Here is a 25,765-nt window from a genome sequence, read left to right on the forward strand (position 1 = left end):
TCCCGGTGCCGGTAGTTTGCTCCTGCTGGCTCTCTTTGTTCTTTTGTCATACCTTTTATTGTTGTCAAGTCAAGATTCTGCCATTGTTTGGTAAATCCTGCTGTTAAAAGGTAACCTGTTAGTGGAACCCTCTGAGCAGCAAGTCACTGGTTACTCACTGGAGAGGTGCACGGGCCGCTCCGTCAGCGGTGCAGGGCCTTTTAACCTGCTACATCCGGTCCGTTTGTTCGGGCCACGGCCATAAAGAAGACATCAGAGCCTGAGCACGTTGTCTGGAGGTCCCACACCCGACGCACGGTGTCTCTAAAAGGTAGCAGTAGATGTTTACGGTGGTCACTGCATCTCTGTGATGAGGGTTCCTTACGTTCTTATAGAACAGACGCCATTGCTGTTGTTTTTTGGTTTTTTGATAACTTAGATAAGGAAATAATCTGGTAGTCCTGTGTATACATGGATCAAGAGAGAGGTAGTTTTCAACCCCGTCTGTGTACGTGTACCTGTGTGTGTCATGTTTACACAGTGGAGTTTAGGGAGGAAAGGTGCTGCTCCGAGGCTAACAGGGCAATTAGCTACACGTTAATTGGTCATTTTGACAGAGGCAGGACTGACAGTCTTAGAGGAGGGGCCGCTGCTGCTCGATGTCCCACCACACTGAGGAGGAGGTTTCATTTCCCCAATGGATCCCAGCTTGCCTTCACTTTCCACCTTCTCTCAACCTTCTGTCAGTGTCTTTTGCCTTTGCTGCCTCTCTGCTCCCGGCCCAGATGCTGGACAGTTCCATTAGAGCCTCACTAGGTGATGGAACAAATAGCTTCATTGAGGACGACGTTAAAAAGTGTTGTTCTCTCACTGTCTGACTCCTACATTTTTACACTACTGCCTGTCCCTGCGCGCTTGCAAGATTCTTAAAATCCAGCTAACCTCGCTAAAAAAGGAGACTGTCACCTTTTCCACTGGGAGAAGAAAAGTTTCCTCGCTGCTTTTTTTTTTTTGGAGCCAGAGCTGATAAATACCCGTATCCACCTCAGGGTTGTTTGACCCAGGATTGAATGAATGCTATTGACACAGCTGAAAATGAAGCAACATCTTAGCCTCAAAGGCAAAGAGAAGGTGCACGATGAGAGCCGTTTGGCTGTGGCGGGTCGATTAACCCCTGAGCTCCTGGGTTACAAGTGAAAAGAGGGGAAGTGGAGCCACGAGAAACGCGAAACACGGAGGAGACAGTGAGCAGAACATCAGGACGGCTTGTTGTTCCTACCGGCGGGAGAGTGAGGGAGGAAGCAGGGCAGCAGGCAGGATGACGGAAGTTGACAAGACAACTACTTTATAACCTGAATGAGATTTCAGTTTCCTAAAATCTGGGATGTTGTTTAAATACGTGTGCATGCGGGCGCATGAACCTCACACACGCCTGCTCTGCTTCCTCTGCGAAGGCTGCTCATGTTTGCACTTAAGCTCCTAATGATGTGTGTGCAGCTATTTGCTTATCCATACGAGTTCCACAGCTGCTCGTCCTCTCACACACACACACACACACACACACACACACACACAAATATAAACCACAGATATGCACACAGACAGATACTTCACTTATAAAAGAAAATTGAGTCATTCTCCACCCCCCCAACCCCCCACGCTGATGGGAGGTCAGGGTGAAGTTTTTCAGTCCACTAAACACTGCAGGAGTATCGTAGGAGAAGGCCTTGTGTTCCCCCAAAGAAGTGAGGTGAATGGAGACCAACTTTCAAACACAGAAAGTGTATCATAAAGCCACCAGATGCCTCCATGCTGCTCATATGAAGCACTCCAAGTGCAACAACCCCGGGGTTGTTTTGAAAACATCGCTGCCGCCGTATTTTTAGCCTCACTGCTGGCTGTAGCCTGTAGCTTGAGGCTAGCTCAGGGCCACCTACGGAAGATGCCGCCAACTGACACGCATTTTTCAGTCGATGGGTTCCCAAAGGGTCCAGAGACGCAGACAGGAAGATGATTTCTAGAAATCCAAACAGAACCACACTTGTATACTCTACTATACTAGTACAAGTATCGTGAAGGCCGGCATTGTTGCTGATTGGTCCTCATGAGCATCTGGCACCCTTAAGTTGGGGGTCGAAAGCTGAAATGTTTGGGAACCCCTTAAGAAACATTTTGAGTGTTCTGACAAACACGGGGGAATGATGTTTTAGTGCATGAATTAGCACTTTAAATCTCATGACTCAGTGCCGTGAGACTGGACTGGAACGGCAGGGGACAGCGCCGGACATGCAGCTTTTTAGAAAGAAGTAACACGAACACAGATGCACATTTGGACAAGCGAGGGGGAGAATAAAGTGATCGCATCTTTCCTCAGACACGGTTCACTCTCTGCAGATGGTGCAGCAGAAGCCACCTTTTCCCCGTCTGTCCTCAGCTCCCCCCGGCGTTCTCTGTTCTCCCTCCTTGCCTATTGACGTGATAATGGCTACAAATTGATGAAGCCATTGAGTGTGCTGGTGACACGAGGGTGAGTGGGGACACAAACTCTCCACCGCCCAGTCAAACCCATTAATCAAACCAGTTCCAGCCTCCGTCCCTCCCTCCAGACAAGCCAATACAATATTGGGGGCGCGTAGCACTCCGTGTGTGTCCCCGTCTGGAGCTGCTGTTCGCCTTTAATTCTGCATTTTACTTACTGACAGTACTAGAACCAGTCCACCTCACAGCCACAAACACAGATGACGGATGACAATCAAGGCATTTAGGCTCCCGTCAATAATCTTAACATTTCCAAAACTACGTTAGCGGTTAAACAAATGAGCATACAAGGTGACCTCCAAAACTAGACGTTCGCTCCACATGGAGGGCAACAGCAATGATTTTTTTACAATGAATTTCCCCCCCAAATGACAGTTATTTCCCCGCACGAGGGGTGCTTTCATTTAGCATAGATTTAATGCCAAAGTAAATCACCAGGCTGGTGGCCACTGTGTTGACATCTACATCCTAAACTCCCTCACTCAATAATGAAATCAGCCTTGACGCCGCGGCAGCTCGATACACTCAATCACCGCGCTCGGACTAACTTCCAGTTCGCATAAACGACGAGTTTGCATGAGCGGCGCCGTGTGAGAACCTCAATGTCGCAGCAAACACATTTCTTTTGACAATAATGGTGGGATGTCTTCAAAGATGCACCCAAGTTATTGGCTGTTCATTCTCTCAGGAAATGAATAACAGCAGCGCTTGTTATCGTGCAGCTGCTTTTTACGGCCACTGGCACCCGCGCGGTGATTACAAATCATCTGTGAGGAGACGGCATGGAAGAAAGCACAGTCAGAAACTCCTCTGATGTCTGTGGAGAAGTATTCGAGAGAGTTGGACAATATCTGAAACAACTTCAGCACTTAAAGGTGCAGTGTGGAGGATTTTTTTTTTTTTTTTTTGTAGTTTGTCTCATTAATGTTGGGAGTCCTGGTACGCGGACGGTTTACTTGCGGTAACGTAATTATGAGCTTTCATTTGCCACAACCTTAAGCTTCGTGTCCTCTGGAGAACACAGTCAACATGATGAAAACATACTTCAACAGGTCTCTTTTCCCGGGAAGCAGCACAAACTTACCTCAATCTGTCCTCTGCCATTAAAAGAAAAAAAGAAATCTGGTGGGAAAGAGTTAAAAGTAACGGAACGCAACACAGATGCCACCAAATCTCACACAGCTGTCCTTTAAAGCCGTACATCACCTAAAAATCACATTTCAGGTATTCACAAAAAGGTGTTTTTGTGAAGCTCCCCCCCCCAGCATTGCCTCAGAAGGCTTGAAGCTAACAGTGTCTGAGGCTAACAGCAGTTATAGCAACAAATCAACAGTGAAACTGCTCAAAATCGTCCATTCACACCCTCAAACGAACCACCCGCTTTCATCAGTGTCGCCTTTTTCAGGCTGCACGATCAGCACTCCACAAAACACTGTGACTGTAACAACAACCGATCATACTTCCGGTTCAGTGCTCGCTCTCGGTGGCGCCGAGAGAGGCTAGCTGGTGCTTTCAGTTGAACTTGTCCTTGTCCGTGCTTGTTCTTGTCGTGAAGGTATAAGATGTGGATCATACCAATCAATACACCTGAGAGTTTGTAAAAAAGACTTTTATGGATAGTGCTGCTGTTATTAGCCGTCGGTCTCCATTAGCTTGGAGCTAAAAATAAAGAAAGGAAGAAATACTTGGCTGGCTCTTACCAGATTATGGGGTCACAAGGAAGTGATGCAAAAGGGAAAAAAAAGCATCTTTGTGCGCTCAAGACACCCATTTGTCTGTACTTGAAAGGAAAAAGAAACCACTTCCTGGGTGAAATCTGTGACAATATCTCACTTTTCATGGCTTTAGATGAATATTAGTGTCTCTTTGTCGCCCTCTACTGCACGCTTAGGGAAGAAAGCGAGATCTAACATGCCAACAGGGAAAACCTTTTCTGAGATTGTGAAAGGTTAATGCAGTCATACCGAATGAGTACGTGGTAAATGTATACTATATATAATATGTGAATCCGCTGAATCTTTGAGGAGATCTTCTTTACACACAGTTAAAGGACTTGGTGTCCTTGAATGTCCTCCTTGGACGATGACTGTCCATGTTTGACCAGGGCAGTTGTTACCAGCTTCACAAGCTGGACGTGACTGCCCTCTGGTGGCTGTGTTATGTAATTACCTAAATAGATCCTGCTCTCTTTGGGGCCTGTTTGGATTCAAACAGAGTTTCAAGTCGCAAAATCCTGAGTTTGAACATTTGATAAAGAAAAACAGCAGGTACAAGAGAGTCTTTCAAATTATTTTATCTGGGGAATAATTATGGATTCTGATAACAATCTGAGCTGAAGAATTTAGGTCAATAAAAAGTAACATTCTTATAGAGAGAAATCGAACAGATAGCCGTTATCATCCACGGGACCACATTTTAAAAAGAGTCCTGGCGGAACCTTTTGTGCGCTTAAGTGAATTTCACTACACCAGCATACAAAATAAAGCTGATAGGAATCAGCCCAGTCAGTCATAGCCGGAGGAAATCTGGGCTACAATGGAGCACGATTCATTATCAGGCTCACACTGAGGCCACCATTTGTCTTCCGTGGCGCCGCCAGGCGAAACACTATCGCAGCATCACGGCACTTTTATCCCCAGGCAACAACTTTTAACAGTCGAGAGGGTGGAGGTGGACTCAGCGTTCTTTACTTTATCTTATGTGGTGTCACGCCGTGATTAGACGCATACATGAAGCCGGCACGAGAGGCGTCATTTGGTGAAAAAGCACCAGCGCCATTTTAATGCACATTATGAAAGTCAGTGTCCTGACAGATAACAGCGGGTCACATCTTCAGATTCAGTCGGTGCGAGAACCTTCCTTTATGATGTGGTTTTATCACTGTGAGTAGGACTGGACTGCTGTGAGACTCACGTTGGGCTCGCTGGTTCTGGTTCTGACGTTGTGGCCCTGCAATGTCCCCCTGAGGAGGCTTGAGGTCCTTGAGGCAAATTAGATGTTACAGTCCACTTCTAGAACTGTGAATGAAGGAATTTGATTTATTTTGAAAAACGATGTTTGACGAGAAGTAGGAAGACGTGTCATCATTTCTGTCCTCTTTCTGACATCATTTATAACAAGTATCCCAAATATGACCAGAAAAACAAGTACTCCAGATCTTTTTACTGCCAGGACATAAATACACAACATAAATGATCCAAAATACACACATATAGAAATAGAAACATCACATATTTATGTACAACCCAAGTATCCCCGTGGTGTCTCACATAAATAAAACCAAACCATCAATACATTTCATGCATGTTCTTCTTGAAAATATTCTGTCCAGTGAATGTTGTAGATCTCTACCCAAACTATTCAATCACAAATTGATATTATATGAAATTGTTGGGATATTATTTACTTCTCTCCAAGAATATAATACTCATTTATCAGAGTTATTACTTTTTATATTTGGAATCATGTCTTTTGTAGTATCCAAACACACCTGAGTCAGAGAGGAAGCCTATATCCTTATGTAAAGTGAATTTTATCCCTAAATGTTACTGTATATTTTCTGTATTGAAGTACTCGATAACTGTGATACAGTATCTGAAGTAGGGGAAGGGGGGCAGAAGGCCGTGAGTGCTGTGTTTTTGTGTGGCTGGGTGTTGACGGGTACATGCAGCGTGAGCAGTTCGGTCTCTCTACCTGTAGTATCATACAACAGCCATGAGATGTCGCCAAAGACCAGCTGTTACTGCAGCAGCGGGCTCGTGCCACCGTGTAGCTGTACTCCACTAAGCTCTACCAAGTGCCACTCTGAGTTTCCATCATATCTAAAATGGTGGTGTAACCCAGTGAGGCGGGAATGCCCCCATGCTCTGCTAGAACAAGACTCCCGCTCTCCACAAACCACTTCAGGAACCGTCATCCTGGTGTGTCGCTTTGAAGGACAAGGGATTGTATGTTGTACAATTCCTCTGCTCTCCCTCTGAGGTTTGAATATCCACAGGGAGGCCGGGGCTCCTCCTTCCTTTCCCAGCCTCCCGAGCGGTGGGAACCGGGTACTGGGCAGCCCAAAATGGTCTGCTATTTTTACCACTCTGGGCTCAATCCGAGGGCTGCTCCCTGGAGACCCGTTGCCGACAGCGCTCCCCAAGCCACGGAATTTAACCCGGGACAGTTAGCTCCAGATGTGATGGAAAACATCTGGCCAGCTGCTTGCCTACAAGTTTTGGCTGTCCAGCCCCAAAGCGACTAACCCCCATAAAGAGTTTTCAGTCCCAGCCAAGCCCCTTGTTGATTCTGCTGATAAGTCCCCACCGAGGCCCTCGCAGGAATGTGAGATTTAATCACCTCGTGTTCTTGATGTGGCCGATTGGAATCATCCCTCACTCACCCGCAGTTTGTGCTCCCTCATGTGGAGGTGGCAATGCATAAACAACACCAAGCAGTCCCGCAACATTCATTTATGACTGATCTTTATTTAATTTAAAAAAGAGATTACTTGTAAATGTTTTACACTGAGTTCCATTGAAACATATCCATGTTCTGTCTCAGTACAGGTTTTACATGAGGCACACGAGAATGCAGACATCATTTCGCAGTTGTAGCCGTTGTTCACGTACAAATACACAAGGGAGGAGGATGTCACTTTTAGCCAAAAACAGCGTTTAAAACTGCGCAGAGCAACGAGAGGAACGAATACATCACAATTGGCGTTCAGCTCAAGTGTTCCCGGGTTAGGGACAACTCGTTTCCTCGAGTCCCTGTGTCACATGTGACATTTAAAAAGTACAAAAAAAGAAACCCCACAAGATTCTACAAACACAACTAGAGCAAATTCTCCCTTTGCTGTAACTGTAAATCAACAGTACAACCAAATAAACACGATTCTAGCGAACACAATTGCTGCTTGTTTGATAATTTGGCTTGTGTGTAATTAAGAGCGTACTGAAAGCAGGTCAACGATGATCTCTGGTCGTGCCAGCTGAACTTTTGGTCTTTCTCTCCCAAAAAAAAAGAAAAGAAAAGAAAAAATACTCCACCTTGGGTCATAGCTCAAGCTGCAGCAGCTGAAGAAGCAGCTAGTTCACAAACACAGCATTTAAGATTAGGAGACTACGCATGTCCATGCAGCAGCCACGGCGCTTATATACAAGCTTGTGAGGGCCGTCACACCTACTGTATATAGGTTCACACTACTGCGGCGGAGCTGGAGAGAGAACAATGGAGAGCAGATCTTTTTATTTATTGCACACACACACACACACACACACACACACACACACACAAAAAGAATCGTAGTGAATAAGGTGAAGACAGTTCAGAAGGTGTGGGTACCTTCACGTGGAGCGTCTTCACTGCCCTTCTTGCTGACATTCTACATCTTACTGTCAAGTTTGTGAGATACTGGTTTTAAATATAAAGCTTGGCAATGATCACAAAGTGGAAAATCGTAGTCAATCACGTGTAGTGCTGGCAAAAAAAAAGAAAAAACAAACAAACAAACAAACAAACAACCACCACCACAGGTTGATATGGTCACCCTTTCTGGTTTTAGTTTTGGCAAGGGTAGCGTCAATAACGGGGACAGAACCCGGCCCGTCATCGGTACGGTTCTGGCTCCGTCTGATTTTACACCCACATACATCATTGGATCTTTTCAATGGCACGTAAGAACTCCGGCAAGAAAAGTGGTTTCACAATTATCCATCATTTGACGTCTCAATTGCACGCTGTGTTTTCTATTCAGAAAAAAATATAGAGAGAGAGAAAATAGTACAATCAAAATGTATTTTCAGGTCATCCTCTTTTCATTACACCAAGGAGAGAACAAGTGCAGTATTTTACAGTTCTTCAGACACACATCCTGCGACAAGCTCAAAAGTTCCCATTTCATCAAACATTTTAAGCCGCCACTTAAAAACGAATGAGTGAAGGCCAGTTGAGCCTGGAGCACATCACAAAGGTCTTATCAGGACGTTTTCCCCAAAGAATAATTCAGCATACGCAAGGAACCGCCACCGCTGGTATTCAGAAATCTCATGTGGTCCACCAGTCTACCGTCAACTCTCTAGCCCAGTTTTACCGAACACCGGGGGGAAGATTTGACCAGATTTCTATGGCAGGCGACCCACTTCAGGGGCTTTTCTGCCAAAAAAAAAGTGGCCCATGTTTACAGCTGTTGTGGTGCCGTAGAAACTCTGATAAGAAGAGACGGAAGGGAAGAAAAACAACACAACAAGCAAAATAACAGCACTGTCAGTTTTGGGCCTGGGGCGGGCTCAGGGGTGACGCTTCTTTAAGGCCAGAGTTTCGGTGTTTTGTCGCCCCCTATCTGAGCACTCAAGAACAACACAGGAGTAGCGACGAGGGGGTGAGGGTTGAGGGGGTTTTGGACTATGCTGTTGTGGGCACTGACACCTCCAGTAGGCGGTTGTTCTTGCGCTTGCAGGACACGCTGTTGCCGTTCTTGGGGGCAGCCTGGATGAACTTGACACACACTTTGTCCTGCTTGAACTGCACCAGAAACCTGTTACACAGAGACAGAGGTCACAAACACACTCCAGTTCCAAGACGCGTAACCTGAACCCGAACGCTGGCTTGGCTCTTACTCGTCTGAGATGTCAATATTGAGCTGCTCCTGGTCTGCGGAGGTGGAGCCGATGTGATGGAGCTTGGTGATGATCTCAATCAGATGCTCGCTGCTGAGCAGGAAGTCTCCTTTGACCGCTGAGGCTGAACCCTGCAGCACAGTAACGATGAGACGGACATCAGACGCTCAGCAACATGAACAATCCCTCCGTTCACTTTAGACTGTCAGGATTTCAAGAAACCACAAATGACACACGTGCGCAATCTCAGAGCCCCCTCACACCAGGAGGGCGCAGCAGCAGCGTTGACATCACCAACTGCCCGGGGCCCCCGAGCCTGAAGGGGGTCCCCCACATGGACAGCTTATTCCATCAGTCCACAGCACCAACAGATGAGAACCCTCCTACCGCTTCTGATTGGCCATGAGCAGTGGACTGAACACTCTTAGGAGGCCCCTGTGCCACTCGCTTGGTTTGGGTGCTTGGGGGTGTTGTTGACATGTTTTTGAACCTTGGACAGAACCAGTATTACTCCCCCCCTATATTAAGACTGTAACTCAGCTAATCCCCTCCCGTCTCTGCCTCTTTATTACACAGATACAGGAGCTTCCCCTCTCGCTCGGAGCCAAAAGAGGGAATAAGTATTTCCCAACGGTTTCCCACTCGAGCTGAATAACAATTCCAGTGCAACACGTCTCCCTCACCTCTTTAAGCCTGAGCGCAAAGAAGCCATCGCTCTGCGTGCTGACTGACACACTAGTGAGGTCCGGCAGAGCCACACTGGCCTTCACCTGGCCCGTCTTCTGGTCAGCCAGGACCACGCTCTTCTTAGTCAGCAGGAAGATGCGAGCTGTACCCTGCAAACCAGAGCACAACACCGTCATCCCGCAGCTGCGTCGGCGTTAAAGAGGGAAAGCTGTGTATTTGGGCTCAACTTGATAGTTTGGTGCTGTTTCATGTTAAAGGGGTGGGGGTGGGGGGGTACAGGTACTCATAAATACATGTCCTAAGCTCACACAGACAATTTGTAACTGCTGCATTACTTCTTGTGACTACAGGATGCAGTAAGAGCCAGCCATGTTTATTTAGCATGAAGCTAATGGCAGGTAATGGCTAACAACAGCAAAACCACACAAAAGTCCTGTTGTTTTTTTTTAAGTCCATCATGTGAGATAATCCAAGTCTTTGTGACAGAGGGTGAAAAGGTGCTTGAGAGCTGAATGTAGGTGGCTGGATCTTCCTGCATTCTGTCACAGCCAAATAACACAGGATAGAAAAGCCATCTTTGTGAGCTCGACACCCATTCATGAGTACTTACAGGGCAAAATACTCTTTCTGGGTGAAGTATCACCTCAAGTTGTAGAAAACATGAACTTGTGGCCTCACGCTGCTACCACAGCTTATATTGGAGCAACTGTGGTGCTAGCGCTCTCTCTTACCTTGCCATTAGCCCTGTTGATCTTATTCACCACGTCAGCGAGCAGAACCTTCTCATCAACAGAGCTGTTGAGTTTCTGATATTTGGGGTTCTTGCTGATCTCCAGGTAGTCTCCTTTGAAGGGCTGACTCACGCTGAAACAATGGGAGATGTGATTAAACTCGTTTATGAGGCGAACGCGAGGCGTTCTTCTCCTCGGGTCTCCTCGTGTGATTCAGGTACCTGCTCGGGTAGAGAGCCTTTTTATCCTTGAAGATCTCACTTGCCTCCAGCTTCTCTTCGTACACTGCCTTCTTCTCCTCGGTGAATTGGCTCCGGTATTTCTTGCACTGAACACACACACGTGTAAGAGAAGTTCACATATGTTATTTCATTCATAGTTTACACTGGCATTGTATGATGGAGACCTCAGCTTCCATAGGAGATCCCCATCATTTCGCAGCTGCTGTGTGTGAGATGGTGAGTTTAAGTTGTTTTGGTCTCCTTCCGCTCTTTGATACACCATCACCAGTTTGGCTGCTGATGTAGGGATGGGTTTTGACTTCAGGATGATAGTTTTAACCATTTTGCCTCTTTCTCCTGTTCTGGCATGTGACAGGAAAACACACGTGATGTGGTTTTTTTTGGTATGTTTTTTTCCCCCTGTTCCTGCTGGACGGCGGACAACTGCAGGCCATCTTAATACCTGCATGTGTCCAAAACGTGAGGGTGCGTTAGCGCGTGAGAGAAGTGTGTGAGTGTGTGTGTGTAATGTGTGCAGCTGCAGAAGTTGAAATTATATTACTGCAGGTTATACTTCAACCCCCGCCTGCACCGACACGCTCCACGATTCAGCTTTAGCATCTGCTGGAGGAAACTTCAGGGAAAAAACCAAACGTGTATGATCATGAGCAGGCTCTCATGGTAGTGGGATCCAAATGTGCACTTTCCTAGAATAGTTTGTTGGTGTGTGTAATTTCATGTGCTGTTTCACGTCTTTTTCATAAAAATCCACGAAAGAAAAAGGCATTAAAAGGATTTGAATATTCAGTCATGATGAACACGGTGGAAGTTGATTTAAATGTTTAATGGGAAAAGATATCAAAAAATAATATTAATATTCATGGCCCTTGTAGGATGGCGATACTCAGTTTTTTTCGGAACCACTGCATGAAAAGATACACAAAAAAAATCTAAAAGTGTTGTTGCTAATCAGAATCATTCACCCTTCTCCTTTATTATATTGGGAAGAATTAATATTTTGGGTTTTGTTTTTCAATTCATAAAATGTACAATTTTGTAAGCACACTCGTACTTAAAGAGTTCAAATTCCTAAATAAAGAGTATTTAGGAGGATGATGGTCAAGGCTAAATTTGGCTTCACCCAGTAAAAAGGGGAATATTATTAGATGTCTGACAGCCATTTGATTGAGGGAAGAGTTTTGTCTGCTACGGTACTCTGAGGGAACATTTCTAGATGGTGTACGGAAGCCTTCGCAACTTTCATCCATCTATGATCCAAGCAGTACTGACTCTGACTGTAGAAATCCTGAAAACAACAGCAGAGTGAAGCTGAGACGAACCCTCCAAAGGTGGAAGATTCTCCTCAGCTCTGTGTGGACTCCATCCAGGAAGACGTACGGCCTGGCAGGCCAGTTCTTGTCTATGGGGGACATGGAGGGCATGCTGCTCTTCAGACCCAGGAAATACTTTTGCATCTAAAAAAAAAGACAACAACACAGAGGCAAAGGCTTTCAGGTAGAACTCTTTGCATGAGGGAATTACTTCCTCAATGTGGAAAAAAACAAAAACGAGAGTTCATTCAAGTAATTTACTCCTACTTACAATTCTCTGGATGGTGAAGTCGTAGATCTTTTTTCCTGCATTTGCCCTGAAGAACTTTCTGTACTCTCTGCGGACCTGTTGTGGCAAAAGAAATTAAAAAAAATGACCAATCACCATCAGCCGCTCATTAGCTTGATGAGAAGCAGGAAAGAAATGGAATACAATGAGATGAGGACAGAGTACACAAACAACACACGACAAGAGCAGACATTTGGTTAGTGACGAAGGACAAACACCTCGGAAAGTAAACTCCAAGCAGCTGGAATTAATTAAAATTAATTACTGCAAATGATGTACTCAATATTCAATAATGCTCATGACAAACCACCTTCATGCTGACCTCAGTTGCACAAATTGAATTGCAAACAGGTGCACTGTGGATTGCGAGGGGCAGAGTGAACAATTAAAATGATGAAAAGATTAACACTGCAACAAGGCCCCGAATGAGCAGCTTTTCATTCTAAAACAGGACAGACGAACAACACGTGGCCGCTGAAATATCAGACACACACACACCTAGAGACAAAGAAACAACAGGTTAATGAATACACACATACAGGGCTGCTCTTCACCAGGTTAGGTGCACAGACAGAAGCGGGACGGACTTTTAGTTAAAGAATGAGAGAGAGACAGGGAGATAGGGCGAGAGAGTGCTTCTGCCTCGTCAGTCAGGGTTTGCTGATTTCAAACTGTAGCCTTCAAAAATAGATAGGGCAAAAAAAAAAAAAAAAAAAGCATGCGTCGCTCCACAATTTTGTTGTTTTGATTAAAACTTTTTTAATTAAACTGGGATGTTTTAATTAAATACTTTCCTCGCATGAAAACTGTTCACCTAGAGGAAGCCAGATCTTTTTTTCTTTTTCTTTTTTTTTTTACTGAAGTGGCATCGCAAGTTTAAAAACTTTTGCAATTAAACCAAAATTATTTGTATAAAAAAAATAAGGTTAATTGGAAATGTTATTATCAGGTTTTGGGGGGAGGAGAACATTTCACTGGGTCACATGAGGGTAAATGTTTATGGATGAGTCATCCTGTGAGTCCCCCTCCAAGAAAACTGCAGTACAATGGAAGGTGGTACTTGAACCTGATGCTACAGCTGGGATGGTTATTTTCTCCTGATTAAATTCTGTGACAATATTTAGATGCAGATTCATTTTACAATTAAAAAGTATTACAATATGTTTTACTATTAATTTCTATTTTTGTTTGAGTTTCTTAATACGAGATGATGGGAAAAGTTGAATACTACATTTCAAGAGAATATTTATGAACTGTAGAAGCGGCGTGAGACCAAAATAAACACAGGATCCTTCACAAATGAACTTGCAAGCTGTTTTTTCCAAATCCAACACATGACTGCATATAAATGTGGTAAATACGGTGTACAATGGCATTACCAAAGCTGCACTTTTTGAGCTAAACTAAGCGGTTACTGATTATGAAGCTAATATTTTGGACTCAAGATTCTAGTGCAAAAATGCCTCAACTCAGGAATAAAACGTGTCAACGATACGCAAGAGAACTGATTTTCCTCTTCTACTCTTAATTGACTGGTTGAAATAATTCCAAATGGAAAAAAAATCTTCTATATCATGATTTGTATCGTGACTGTACGACACGTGGGGCTAACTAAATGATTTTTTTGCAATTGATTTTAGATTATCCTTTAAAATTGAATGATGGAAACATTAATCACAGTACCAGCAAATGTTGACGTAACATATAAACCAGTAACCACATTTCCACATCACCGGCTCCTCGGTGTTCTTCAGAATGTTACAGTGAAAGAGTCACACAGTAGGACAGAAAGGACCAGCTTCCTGAAGGTGAGGAGGACTTAGATGCTTGAGAGGGATGAGGAAGGTCAGCAGGGGTGTGCAGTAGGCTTAGTGATGGCTGCACTGTGGGGCTGGTAGGTACCTTGAGTCCCTGCCAGTAGGCCCAAATCACAGCGACAGCGTGCTTACGACGGGCCTCTTCCTTCAGTCTCCTCAGCTCCCTGCGAGCCTGCTCGGGGGGGTGGGCAGGAGGAGACAGAGCGAGAAAAAAAATGAAGCAAGAGCAAATGAGCAGAGGAAAAGGGAGACACCGTTTTGCCTGAGGTGAGCAAAAAAAAAAAAAACCCAACACACACACACACACACACACACACACACACTCACTGCACACAAGTATAACTCTACTGCTCCGGCCTCCAGAAACAAATATGACACGGCGGGTCATACGGCCATTTATCAGGGGAGCTTCTGTAAGGGAAACCAGGCTTTACAGTGGGAGTTTGAGTGAAACAAAAGAAGAGCAAATGTCAAAACTCAGGCTGTCACCTGAAGGGTTCCCAAAAGTTCCTGCTGGAGAAAAAAAAAAGGCCAAACAGTAGTGCAACGCAACAAGAAACCATGCATTTAGTGGACGAGAAGGCAGAGGTCATGCAGGGAGAGCTGGCAGCATGCAGAGGCGAAGCACGCAGGGGGAAACACTACCTGGCGTCGCTGGAGTGAGTGCAAAAGGAGACTCTGTCTATCGAGTGCACAACATTTTGAATGTATGTACATTGGTGTCGGTTAAGCTGCCTGGCAACATGAAGTAAATGTTTAGGATGGGATGAGCAGACTGATGGGTGATGGATTTTGGGAGATCGTGGGTGTCGATGGAGGCGGCCGGTCAAGAGATTCACGACAAGTCAACAGGCTTCCCAAATACCTTGGTGCCCTGCCAGCCGGCCCAAATGACCGATACGGCATGTTTATTCCTGGCCTCCTCCTTCAGCTGACGCAGCTCCCTCCGAGCCTGATGAAAAGTGGTGGTAGTTGTGGAGGAGGTTAATTTCAACAACAATCAAAAAGTTAAGTGATTGTCATTAACCGCCAGGAGAAGCGACAAAACATTACGAGGAAACACTAGTGAAGAAAAGGTGTCAAGAGGTGGACAACTGGATACGTTCTGTGCCTCCAGGCCTGATTCCTGTCTACGTTTACATTCACGCCAATATTTCACTCTTGTTCCTACGCTTCGTGTCATCAGTGACTGTGTAGAGGTGCAACTTTGCGAACTAGACCGGAAATTATGAAATAAATAGTTTTGACTCAGATTAATCAAATTGTTAGACTACCCAGGTCGTACAAAGCGAGCTGCATTTTCAGCTCTATTTAGGCATTTTTTTGTGAATGACAAAGAGTATCGCAATATTTACTGTATCACATCTCGATTAAAGTCTTACTGTGACGCATGGTAATCGCATCTTGAGGTCCTTGTCAGTATTTGAAAAAATATTTAGTTTCTGAAATGAGCTTTTTCAAATGAAGATGTGGTGAATGCTGACACTAGTCAGGTATTGGGACGGTTCCTTGGACGTGCATCCAGCACATTCCAAATATGAGTCCGGGTTATTTTTGGCACGCAGCATCTTTCCCGTTTACGGCCAGATGTATAAATGCGCTAGCTTAATGCTGCCATGTAAACTGATAACACGTGACATAACTTGTCTAACTTCCGACAATTAATTCAAAGTCGCCACTGAAGAGGGCATAACAAAGTAGGCAAACACTACTGTAACATTTAAGATCACTTCCTTTTCTTTCTTGAAAGCACATTCGGAAAATACACACTTTTTGTTTTCGAAATATCAACAGCTTCAGATCAGGGAAAATAAGTAATAGTGTAATAATGAGCGCATGAAACGCAGTCATCAGATGATCGGGAGGCTCATAAAAAAAGCAGACTATTATGATATCTTTGCTTGATAAGCGAAAAGTTCTCAATCTTGAACTCCATCTGCGCTGAGTTGGAGCTTTGAGACATTGAAATAAATATCGATTGTTACAGGATACTGAAATGATAACAATGTTCACGCTGATTGGAAAAATCTGTATTGCAGGTTTGCACAGCCGCTGAGCTTTCATAAAGTAGCAGCATAAGTGCTATGATATTCTAAAATGTCCCCGCTTCTTGGTAAGTGCTCTTCTGTGTTGTGCTGGCAGAATGTCGAGGGTTCTCAGCAGGAGCCAGAGAACGATTAAAATCATCCAAGTGGTGGGTAATAAATTATTAGGGAGGATGGACAAATAAAAGAGCAGACTGGGTGGACACCAAACTCAAATCAAAACATATTAAGAGATCTGAGGGGAGCTACATCAGAGATAAGTCTGCTTGCGCCAACAATGAGCAAAAAAAAGACACCCACAACATTTCAGATTCATGAAAGTCTTACAGGCACTGCGAGAAAAACAGGACAAAGGCACGGTATTGAGGCCGGTGGAAGACGGGCTGCTACTTGATAAGGCAGCTTCATCGTGGACTGTGAGGGAACGGGATGAGGTGGACAGGGGTGACAACAACACACTACAACTGGGTTTGAAATACCTTGGTTCCCTGCCAGTAAGCCCAAATTACTGTCACGGCATGTTTATTCCGCGCTTCTTGTTTTAGACGTCTCAGCTCCGTCCGAGCCTGGCGGGACGTGGTGGCCGTTAGGTAAGACAAGTAGGGGATGTGAGGAAGAGAAGAATCAAGAGAAAAGAAAGGAAAGATAAGAGGGGGGGGGAAGAAGAGTGGCAATGATGTGGTCAGCAAAAAGAGGCAGGATTAAAGGGATACAGCAGCAATAACACCAAGCATGGCGCGTGAAGGAATACGGTTTATGTTTGTAATACTGTGGCCACTAGCAGGAGCTCTGCACAGGACAGGAAGATGATGTTTAGAACGTCTTTTTAGCAACAGGAATTTAAAAAAAAAAAAAAATCCAGCTGAGGTTAACACTTGAGGCTCTGATATCCCTCTGCATTTAAATGCAGCAGTACCTGAGTGCCGTGCCAGAAGGCTGCGATGGTAGTCACCGCTTCCTCGCATCTCTTCTGGTACTTCAGCTCTCTCAGGAGTTTGCGGGCCTGGCAGAAATACAAGCAGGCAGACATTTCACTTCTGTCATCACTTCTGCACTACTTGCTGCTCCGTTTTATGCTAAAGGAAATGAAAGCACTGAGGTGTGTACCTGCCACCCTCGGGTGTAGGACTGAACCACAGTGGTGGCACTCTTGATCCGCTGGTATTTCTTTTGTTGCTGTGAGATGGGTAAAAAAAAAGAAAAAGGAAGAGACATAAACAACATTGAATGCACCTTGTTTATTGTTGGTTAAATCTAGAAATTAGAAATCATTTTACTTTACTGCAAATGTAGAATATTACAACATTTACTACTGCTTTCTCCTTAAAGTGTGGATCTTCACTAAAGGGCAGCTTGTCCCTGTGTAGCCACACACTGTAGAGGAGCTTTACAGTGGTGTGCTGTACATTATATATATATATATATATATATATATTTAAATCCCGGTCCTGTGAACTCAAAGTTCAGCGAGCCCTTCACACGTGAGCAGAGGAGCCACTCGTCCAGGACGCAGCTTGGAATTTAACTCTCTAAATGACAAAGTGGATCAAGCAACAACAAATGGCGACGCAAAAAAAAAAAAAAAAGTATTCCTCCGACAACTTTTCACGGATTTCTTGAATGCAATGAAACACGTGGGTTTGTTTTCTCTCCCCTCCAAAAAAGAATCCAATCACGGCAAATTATAGAGATTGACTTGACTAAACTGCTCCACGACAGCAAGGGAAATATAAGCCACTGTGAACCGAATCTAATTGTTCGGTTGCAGAATATCAATCCCTCATATTCTCATTTCCTTTTACTATTTCTTGGTGATAACATGGAACAGTATGAGGGGATAACTGCACGGATACCGTTTAATCATATACTATATTCCATATTCTTATGGTTTATCACAAAGAAAAACAAGGCATGACAAATATATGTAAACAAGTTGTTCTATTTAGCTTTGGATCATTTTCTTTGTTCTCTCCAATATTCACTGCAGGAGTCTTTGTAATTCTGTTTGGGGCTCCGTGTGTGTGTGTGTGTGTGTGTGTGTGTGTGTGTGTGTGTGTGTGTGTGTGTGTGTGTGTGTGTGTGTGTGTGTAAGACTCTCACCGCATATCGACGATACCACGCCGCCACCACAACCTGACTCTTTTTCAGCAACAAGAAGTGGCTGCGGCACTTCCAGCCACGGTAGATCTTCTGAATGAGTGTGGCCAGATCTTGCAGGCACTGCCTCCTCCTCTCCTCTAAGAAGAAGAGCTGCAGGGTGGAAAGAGATTTAACTGAATTACAACGAGATAACACCCACATAGACAAGGGTGCGGAGGGAAACCACCAAAATCTGGGTCTGTTCTTGAATGTACAACGCCTTTTTAACATCTTCATTACCATCATGGGGAGAAAGACTTATTTATTGAGGCAAATATTGATTCAGTGATATCGGGAACAAACGCCAATCTTTTTTTTTGGCATAGACATCTTTATTTAACTGTAAACACACAAGAAACAAGGGAGAGAGAGGGGGGGTGTGACATGCAGCAAAGGACCTCAGGCCGGGATTCGAACTGGGATCTGCATCTGCGACATGCGCTGTAACCACTCGACCTCCTGAGTGAGTCAAAGCCCAATGGTTTGAAGGGGGAGAATAACCTTTCACTGCCTGGACTTACAGCAGGACAATAAAATATGACCTTTTTCATCTGGGAACATTTATTGTCCTGCGGTCGTCATATAAAATTTGTTCAAGGTAGCAGCAGACTTGTAGATAAGTCACAGTGATACCATATATGGAAAACAGAACTTTTCAGTGCCAAATAAACTTTTGATTACAATGAAATCAATTTTAGTACAATCAGAAAAAAATACACCTTAAAGCCCTTGATAATATTAAGATAAGAACTGTGGCTATAACGGATGAAGAGCCAGCGAACTGGCAGATACAGCATATAAAAAGGGAAAAGCTAATCAGGTAGACGAAGCCATTATAGAGGCGAAAAACATTCTCCTACTATGAGATCATGTAATTCCCAGTTTTGTTTGGTCTCTTTCTGGGTGGGTAGAGAGTCCGCTCACTGAACAGCCCACGAGCACAGACTAAAGAGGCTAATTTCCCATGTAAGATTTGCTGCTAAGTGGAACCATGTGTTTTCAGAGTAGTAGTTGCATGCTAATTGCTAAAGTGGGGGCCCGGCGCACAGCCCACCCTGCTTTACAAACATCTTGCTGTGAGAAAATAGTGTAGTTGAGCATACAGAGTGTTTGATCTATCAAATCAGAAATGGAGTAAAGCATTACTAGGATACAATACAGAGCTGTATCATCTGTGCTGAGCGTCAGTTGTCTCTCCATTCAATGGTTAAGCAAATATTGAGCAAACGGTCTCAAAAAAGCTAATTTTTGAAATATTCAAGTGAATGAACTCGGCTGAATGATGTGTATTTTCATCTGAAGATGACGGAAAGGTCCTGTGTGGCTGGAACAGGCTTGTCTTACGCCTGAAACACAGCAGACTCATCCACGAAGGTCACTATTTGCCGCACGGTAAATATGGTCACAGTAAATTTTGATGGTTACTGTGACCATCAAAATGGTTATGCGACTCCGTTTTCTCACCGTTCTTGGGTTCCTGATGAAGATCTTCGAGCGGCCGTAGGAGAACTCCTCAAGCGGAACCTGGAGGTCCGCCATCAGCACCTCCACTCCTTCTCTGTAAGAAGAGTTGAGAAGGTCATCTCATCTCCAGCACACGTGACACTTCATGAACAACGCCAGCACAAGAACATGGACACAAAACAGGAGCAGATGAACACGGATAGGAAACAAAAGAGCAGCACAGATGACTTAAGAGTTTAATAAAAATGGAGAGAACGGGGGGGGGGGGGGCACACAAAGCACTGAGGGCTGCCTGAATGGCCTGAGATAGGAATCAGTGCTTTTACCAGCACAGTGGATGAAACATGCAAGTCTGGCTGATATGGAATGAAGGAGACAGATAAGGATGAAATGTCTCCACATGTTGTGATTCAGAAAAGGAATGTTTCATTTCAGGAGAATGCTGAACAACTGGCACGCAGCAACACTACCGATGGTTTCTGTGAGGAGGAGTTTCATAACCACCATTAAGGGGCTTTAAAGAAAAACCTACTGATTATCTGTGAGCTACGTGTTCATACGAGATAGAAGTGCCCTTCTCTTTACTGGAGTGTTTACATTCATCTACACTCAAACACTCTACCAGGGACTTTTATGTTAGTCTGCTCAAGCCGTAAACCTTTGTTTATGCAGGCAAAGTCATTTAAGCTAGTTTCCAGCAATTACCCGCTTCACACATTCACACCTGCGAGCTGGCCACTCCACCCCCAGCCTATTAGCATTAGCCGCAGTCATTCCCCTGGGAGCAGCTGCAGGTTCAGTGCCTTACTTAAAGACACCTGGAAGTGTTTCTTACTTTCCAGTGTCACACATTTCCCCAGAAAAACCAGCAGGGATTTGCTTTGGCAAGCTTCCAGTGACAGCCCTGCCACATAAGTGCTGCTTCAGAATACCTATTACCTGGCAGGCCCTCTCCAATGGGGCCAGGTTCGTTTGCAGAGCATTTTGTAGCGTTCCAGGCAGGGCTCGTAGGCCTGGCGGAAGGCATACCCAGCTCTTCTCACACGGACGTTCTCCAACAGGCCCAGGTAGCGCACCTGGTGGCGGACCAGGGACTCGGTGAAGATGTGGGAGGCCTTCTTGTCATTTGGCTTGATGCACCTGGGCAACAACATGATGTTCACACAAAGATTTGTTTCTGTGAGCCGATGTCACCCTGTTATTTTTGGTTTATTCAGATTTGATAATGTAATATCGCCTTGGCAGAGGTATGAATACTCCAAATGCCCTCTAGTTTGCTACTGGCAGTTACTAAGATTAGAAAGATTGTTTTACTTTTTTAGAATCATACCTTTTCTATATTTATGAGTCACAGAAATACGTGAGATTGTACAGTAAAACCCAGAGGATTTCTTTTCTGTCACTGACAGATGGAGCCTTGCACTACTAACTCACATGGTAATAATGATTCAAACAGAAACTTACCGGATGTAGTTTGGGTTCTTGGTCTGCAGGTTCCTCATCAGTGTCCCCACTGATGCTTTGAACTGAAAGCCAGCAGTTGGGGGTCTCTTAAGGTTGACTTTGGCAGGGTTGCCCTCAGGGAACAGCTGTTTGATGAGACTATGGTTGGCCTTATACATGGCTTGTGACAAGTCTCGGTATAACAAGTCGTTGTTCTTGTCTACAAAGCCCTCAGCACGGTACAGCACCTTGAAACAAAGAGGAAATAAGGCCGTTACTCAAATTACATTTTCTTTATTACCCCACCAAAATAAACCTCCCAATTGGGTGCAAACAAAGCATTTGACTGTAGTGTCACTAAACAGATTATACCGCTTCTCTCCTCATTTGATGATCCTCAAATTATCTAACGCCCATCACATTAAAATCATGATTATAATCTCTCGACAGCAGTTAATCTGAAATGAATTAACTGTCAACTGGAGATTTGCGTCGAGTACCTTGCCGGCATAGTGCTGGATGCGGAAGCAGTTGTGTGGCAAGCTATGGTCATTGAGGAACTTGGAATTCTTGCTGAGGCGACTCTCAAAGTGTTGATGCTCAGCACAGATGGTGTTCAGTTTGTCCAGGAAGGTCTCGTCTGTGACTGTCCCGGGCCTCAAACACTCCTCGTCTAACATTGCCAGGATGCCATTTTGGTTCTGATGAAACAAGGCACACGGACAATTCAAACGCAGCATCAACGTGCAATCCTTTTACAAATATGTATATATTGGTTTTGGCCTTCGCTTTGTTGCTACTGAAACACTTTATAAAATGTTGTGTTTACATGCATCAAAATGCTGGAATAATCCATTACAGAGCTCAACAGCGGCTGCTCATTTATTCAACAGCTCCGACTCCACTCCTCTACATGAAGATTTACTTAAACATCAATAAAGAGTTAAAGCCAAGAAACTTGAATGAATCACAACCATAAAATATTTGATTCAATGCAAAATGATTACAGGAAAATGGAGAAGGCACAAGACTGTGTACATTACTATCTTAAGGGTAAAGGAACTACTCACACCATCATGCATTGCAAACAATATTTCCAACCCAACATGGTTTAAAATAACTATTTCATCACCAGCTGATCCTTTTAAGTGTTGCGAGCCAACTAGTCACTCATGTCTGCGAATATATATATTAAAATATTCAACATTTCGTTTCAGGAGACAAGGAGAAATCCTGTTTCTGCAGCTCAGTTCTTCTCAAAGCACTGCCTGAACTTGTGAAACTCAAAACCTAACAGTGTCCTGCAGCAATCAGCAAGATGTTACTGTGTCACTTCAGGATTGTGGGTCATAGAAACTTGAGGCTTCATCGTTTCACGACTTGCTTGCCCGTGGTGACTCGGCCACGGATACTTATGACATGACGGCAGATAATCAACTCCTCTACGTAGAATATAAATGGAATTTTAAATTCTGGAACGTCGCTGTTGAGCTCTACGGCTACTTTCTATTACAAAGCCAGAGGAGACATGTAGTTTCATGCAGGATTGATTTCACACAAGTGGTGGGAAGCCGACTTACATTCTCAATGAGGTCACAGATAATAGCATTGTTGAAATATTCAATGTTGGTCCACTCGATGCCCTGCAACAAAAGAAATTGAGGTCAAAGGTACAATAGCTTTTCCATCAAGAGTTCACGAGGAACCAGTTAGAACCAAACAGAATTGAGTGTTTGATGAGATAACAATCTCACACATGCCAATACACTACTGTGCATGTGGACGTAAAGGAAATACTGTTACCCAATTAATGTTCACCTATTTGATACCCTTCAGTCCTCACAGCAGCGAAAGCTACAGTAGCTTCCCTCCCTCTAAAAGCTTGTGTGAGGAGGCTACAAGATGAGTTGTTAAAAAGCCTCATTTTCATGGGCGCCCTCTGGTTCCACGACATTTGCAAACCCATCAATCTCCTCCAGACAGACACAAATCAATGTTTTGTATTCCCTCTTCAGCCCTTTTCTGTTATTGCTTGAGAAAAAAAAAACTCCCTACCCTCGACAAAAGGAAAGAGTTATTGACATTGCAATAACAAGACAGATTTTACAGTAATGATGATAAAGATCCACCATTGGCTATTTATTCCACTGATGATAGCTTCAAAACACATATCTGAAACATCTATGGCATGCGCCAAATGAAGTGGCAAATAAGGCACCAAAGTTTCTTTTACAGTCTGCCTGGCAAAGGCACAAAGGAAGATGTTTAGTCCACAGCCTGTCCTTGAAAACAGAAGAAAACTATCTGGCTGCCTGAATATGTATTTCTCTCTCCAACGTTTCTCCATCTAAGCGAAGCTTCCCGGTTACACCAAGTCTAGACAAACACGTCATATTTCAGTGGGGGATTTGTGGATGAAAGGGAATAAATGCCCTGGACACAAAAAAATAAAATCCTGCAGGGAGGAAGTGTTTTTGTAACCAGGCCGGAAGTTTGTGTTGCTATGGGTTTGCTCGACCAAAAGCTAAAAAGACTTTTACATCAAATTATAGATTATTGCAGCAAATAAACTATGTGGCAGCGCATGAACACCACTTTAAGAACTTCTGAAGTGTCAGTTAATCATCAACTTGGGTAATTCATAGGGTAAAATTATCTTTATTTAGATGAAAAACCATTCACAGTTTCAAAATATTAGTCCTTGATGGGTTTCGGTGATGTTTTACAGGCTTTTCTGCAGCACCGCCATCTGGGTGAGGACAGTGCTTTAGGCCTTTCTAAAGAGGAAAAACATTTTCCATCCTGCCCTCTAAAAAAAAAAAAGAGAGAGAGAGAAAAAAAGGCGACTGACCTTTCTTTTAAAAGAAAAAGGACCTCTAATTCACAGCTACTAATGGGTTGGGAACATGGCCTCAGTTGATGTAAGCAATGTGACAGATATTTTGAGGGGGAGGGCACAAAGAAGGTGTGGTTTAAACTGATGGGTGATCAGCCAAAGCCCTGATTGGTGGAGCTCCCTCCTGTCTCCAGGCCTGTGGTATTTTCCCATGCTGTACACTGGATAGAGGCCAGAAGTGGAATATCATTGGTGGCGACGTTAGATGGGAAGGGGGGTTGTGGGGGTCATCACTGTTGCACTTATACACATTGAGCTTTGAAAACAAACAGAGCTTAAAGGCCCGCAGCGGGGAGTGTTTACTTTAGCCGAGGTGAGGGATCGCTTCCATCTCAGGGCAGCGCACGGGAGGAGAGTAAACAGAGTGTGAGGGATGACAGATACAGGAGAGAAGGACGTAAATGAAGGGGAAATACATTAGCCTCAAGGAGGAAGAACACAGATGTAACTAAAACAGCATGAGGGGTTAAACTGCGAGTGACCAGGATGAGATCATGCAGCAGGGCCCATCATCATGAACCGGTGACGCAACTAATTGAGTGTTGAAAGACGTAAAGTGAGGACCAGACTAGAGAATTAATCCAAGCACCAACACCCAGAACTACTTATGACAGCCTAGGTTTGGTGTGTTAATGAGCGTGTACCGACGCACCTCCCGGACGTACTCCTCCTGCTCCTCACGCAGGGTCAGCTCGATGAAGATCTGCTGCAGCTTCTCGTTGCAGTAATTGATGATGAACTGCTCGAAGCTGTTGTCCTGCCGGAAGAAAAACAATTCAGCTGTTGGCGATTAACAGGTTGAATCCTGAAAGTGACTGAACTCATTATCACTGTCCGTTACTGTGAGTGAAATGGACTTTTGTGACCGCAAACGCAGAAATCTGTTTAACTTCTCAGCTTGGTTCATGCTGCTCTGCTTCTCAATGGTTCACAATCTCACTTTGGGGTTTTTCAATTTGATTTTAAATATTCCTTCTCTTTGCAATATTTTCTAATTTCTCTTTGCTGACTGAGGCTTTCAACATTCATAAACCTTTCCACCGCTTTCACAACTTGCGGCTTCCATTTTGTTTCTGCAATGTGTTATTAAAGAGGTCAGATATGTGTGTGTGTGTGTGTGTGTGTGTGTGTGTGTGTGTGTGTATGTGTGTGTGCGTGCACGGGTGGGTGCAGCAGTCCAGTGAATCGAGCTTGTGTTTACTTATGAAAATATAATCTGCTAGACGGAAGAGACTTCTTGGAATTTAGATTTTAAGGAGCCTGGAAACGGTTAACGATAGACTGCTATACATTCGATTAATCTGTCAGTGGAAACATATCAAAACCTACAAAGTCAGATTTGACAGTTCCGACTGAACGTGCATTAGCCTGGAAAAGCCTCTGATGTTCGTCTCTGAGTGATTAATCATTTATAAAATCCACAGAAGCAGTCCTCTTGTGTTTGACACATACAAGCATTTTAAATAAAGCCGCAGCTCTCTTCTGATGGACGATTTGCAGCCTCATCACTTTGACAGCCATTACTGAACACACGTTTCATCACCGTGGACAGTTGGACCACTGATATCATTAATATTGCTAGT

The 25,765-nt window shown here is 44.2% G+C and overlaps 1 protein-coding gene and 1 long non-coding RNA gene across 5 annotated transcripts in view; one reads left to right on the forward strand and one right to left on the reverse strand.

Annotated features, from left to right (window-relative positions):
• The window catches only part of LOC147251821 (uncharacterized), a 30,316-nt gene extending 10,611 nt beyond the window's left edge, over positions 1-19,705 (forward strand). Inside the window, exon 3 of the long non-coding RNA XR_015118690.1 lies at positions 19,682-19,705. This is a non-coding gene — a long non-coding RNA (uncharacterized LOC147251821). The remainder of the gene's footprint in view (positions 1-19,681) is intronic.
• Positions 6,966-25,765, reverse strand: part of myo1b (myosin IB) — a 64,974-nt gene continuing 46,174 nt past the window's right edge. Inside the window, exons 14-32 of one of the 4 annotated variants that reach the window (XM_086219765.1) lie at positions 24,835-24,939; positions 22,867-22,929; positions 21,787-21,987; positions 21,308-21,534; positions 20,783-20,983; positions 19,844-19,937; positions 18,341-18,490; positions 17,348-17,416; positions 17,157-17,243; positions 16,720-16,806; positions 15,061-15,147; positions 14,281-14,367; positions 12,361-12,435; positions 12,099-12,233; positions 10,759-10,865; positions 10,538-10,670; positions 9,803-9,955; positions 9,120-9,250; positions 6,966-9,037 (exon numbers count right to left, since the gene is read on the reverse strand). In XM_086219765.1, coding sequence (XP_086075891.1) covers positions 8,905-9,037; positions 9,120-9,250; positions 9,803-9,955; positions 10,538-10,670; positions 10,759-10,865; positions 12,099-12,233; positions 12,361-12,435; positions 14,281-14,367; positions 15,061-15,147; positions 16,720-16,806; positions 17,157-17,243; positions 17,348-17,416; positions 18,341-18,490; positions 19,844-19,937; positions 20,783-20,983; positions 21,308-21,534; positions 21,787-21,987; positions 22,867-22,929; positions 24,835-24,939 — 2,325 coding nt within the window. In that variant the 3' untranslated portion in view covers positions 6,966-8,904. The remainder of the gene's footprint in view (positions 9,038-9,119; positions 9,251-9,802; positions 9,956-10,537; positions 10,671-10,758; positions 10,866-12,098; positions 12,234-12,360; positions 12,436-14,280; positions 14,368-15,060; positions 15,148-16,719; positions 16,807-17,156; positions 17,244-17,347; positions 17,417-18,340; positions 18,491-19,843; positions 19,938-20,782; positions 20,984-21,307; positions 21,535-21,786; positions 21,988-22,866; positions 22,930-24,834; positions 24,940-25,765) is intronic. The other 3 variants (XM_086219766.1, XM_086219767.1, XM_086219768.1) reach the window with 3 other exon arrangements.

This window comes from Aulostomus chinensis, chromosome 12 (genome assembly GCF_037954235.1).
Source record: "Aulostomus chinensis isolate RoL2024-O1b breed Wild chromosome 12, RoL_Achi_v1.0, whole genome shotgun sequence".
Classification (NCBI taxonomy): domain Eukaryota; kingdom Metazoa; phylum Chordata; class Actinopteri; order Syngnathiformes; family Aulostomidae; genus Aulostomus; species Aulostomus chinensis.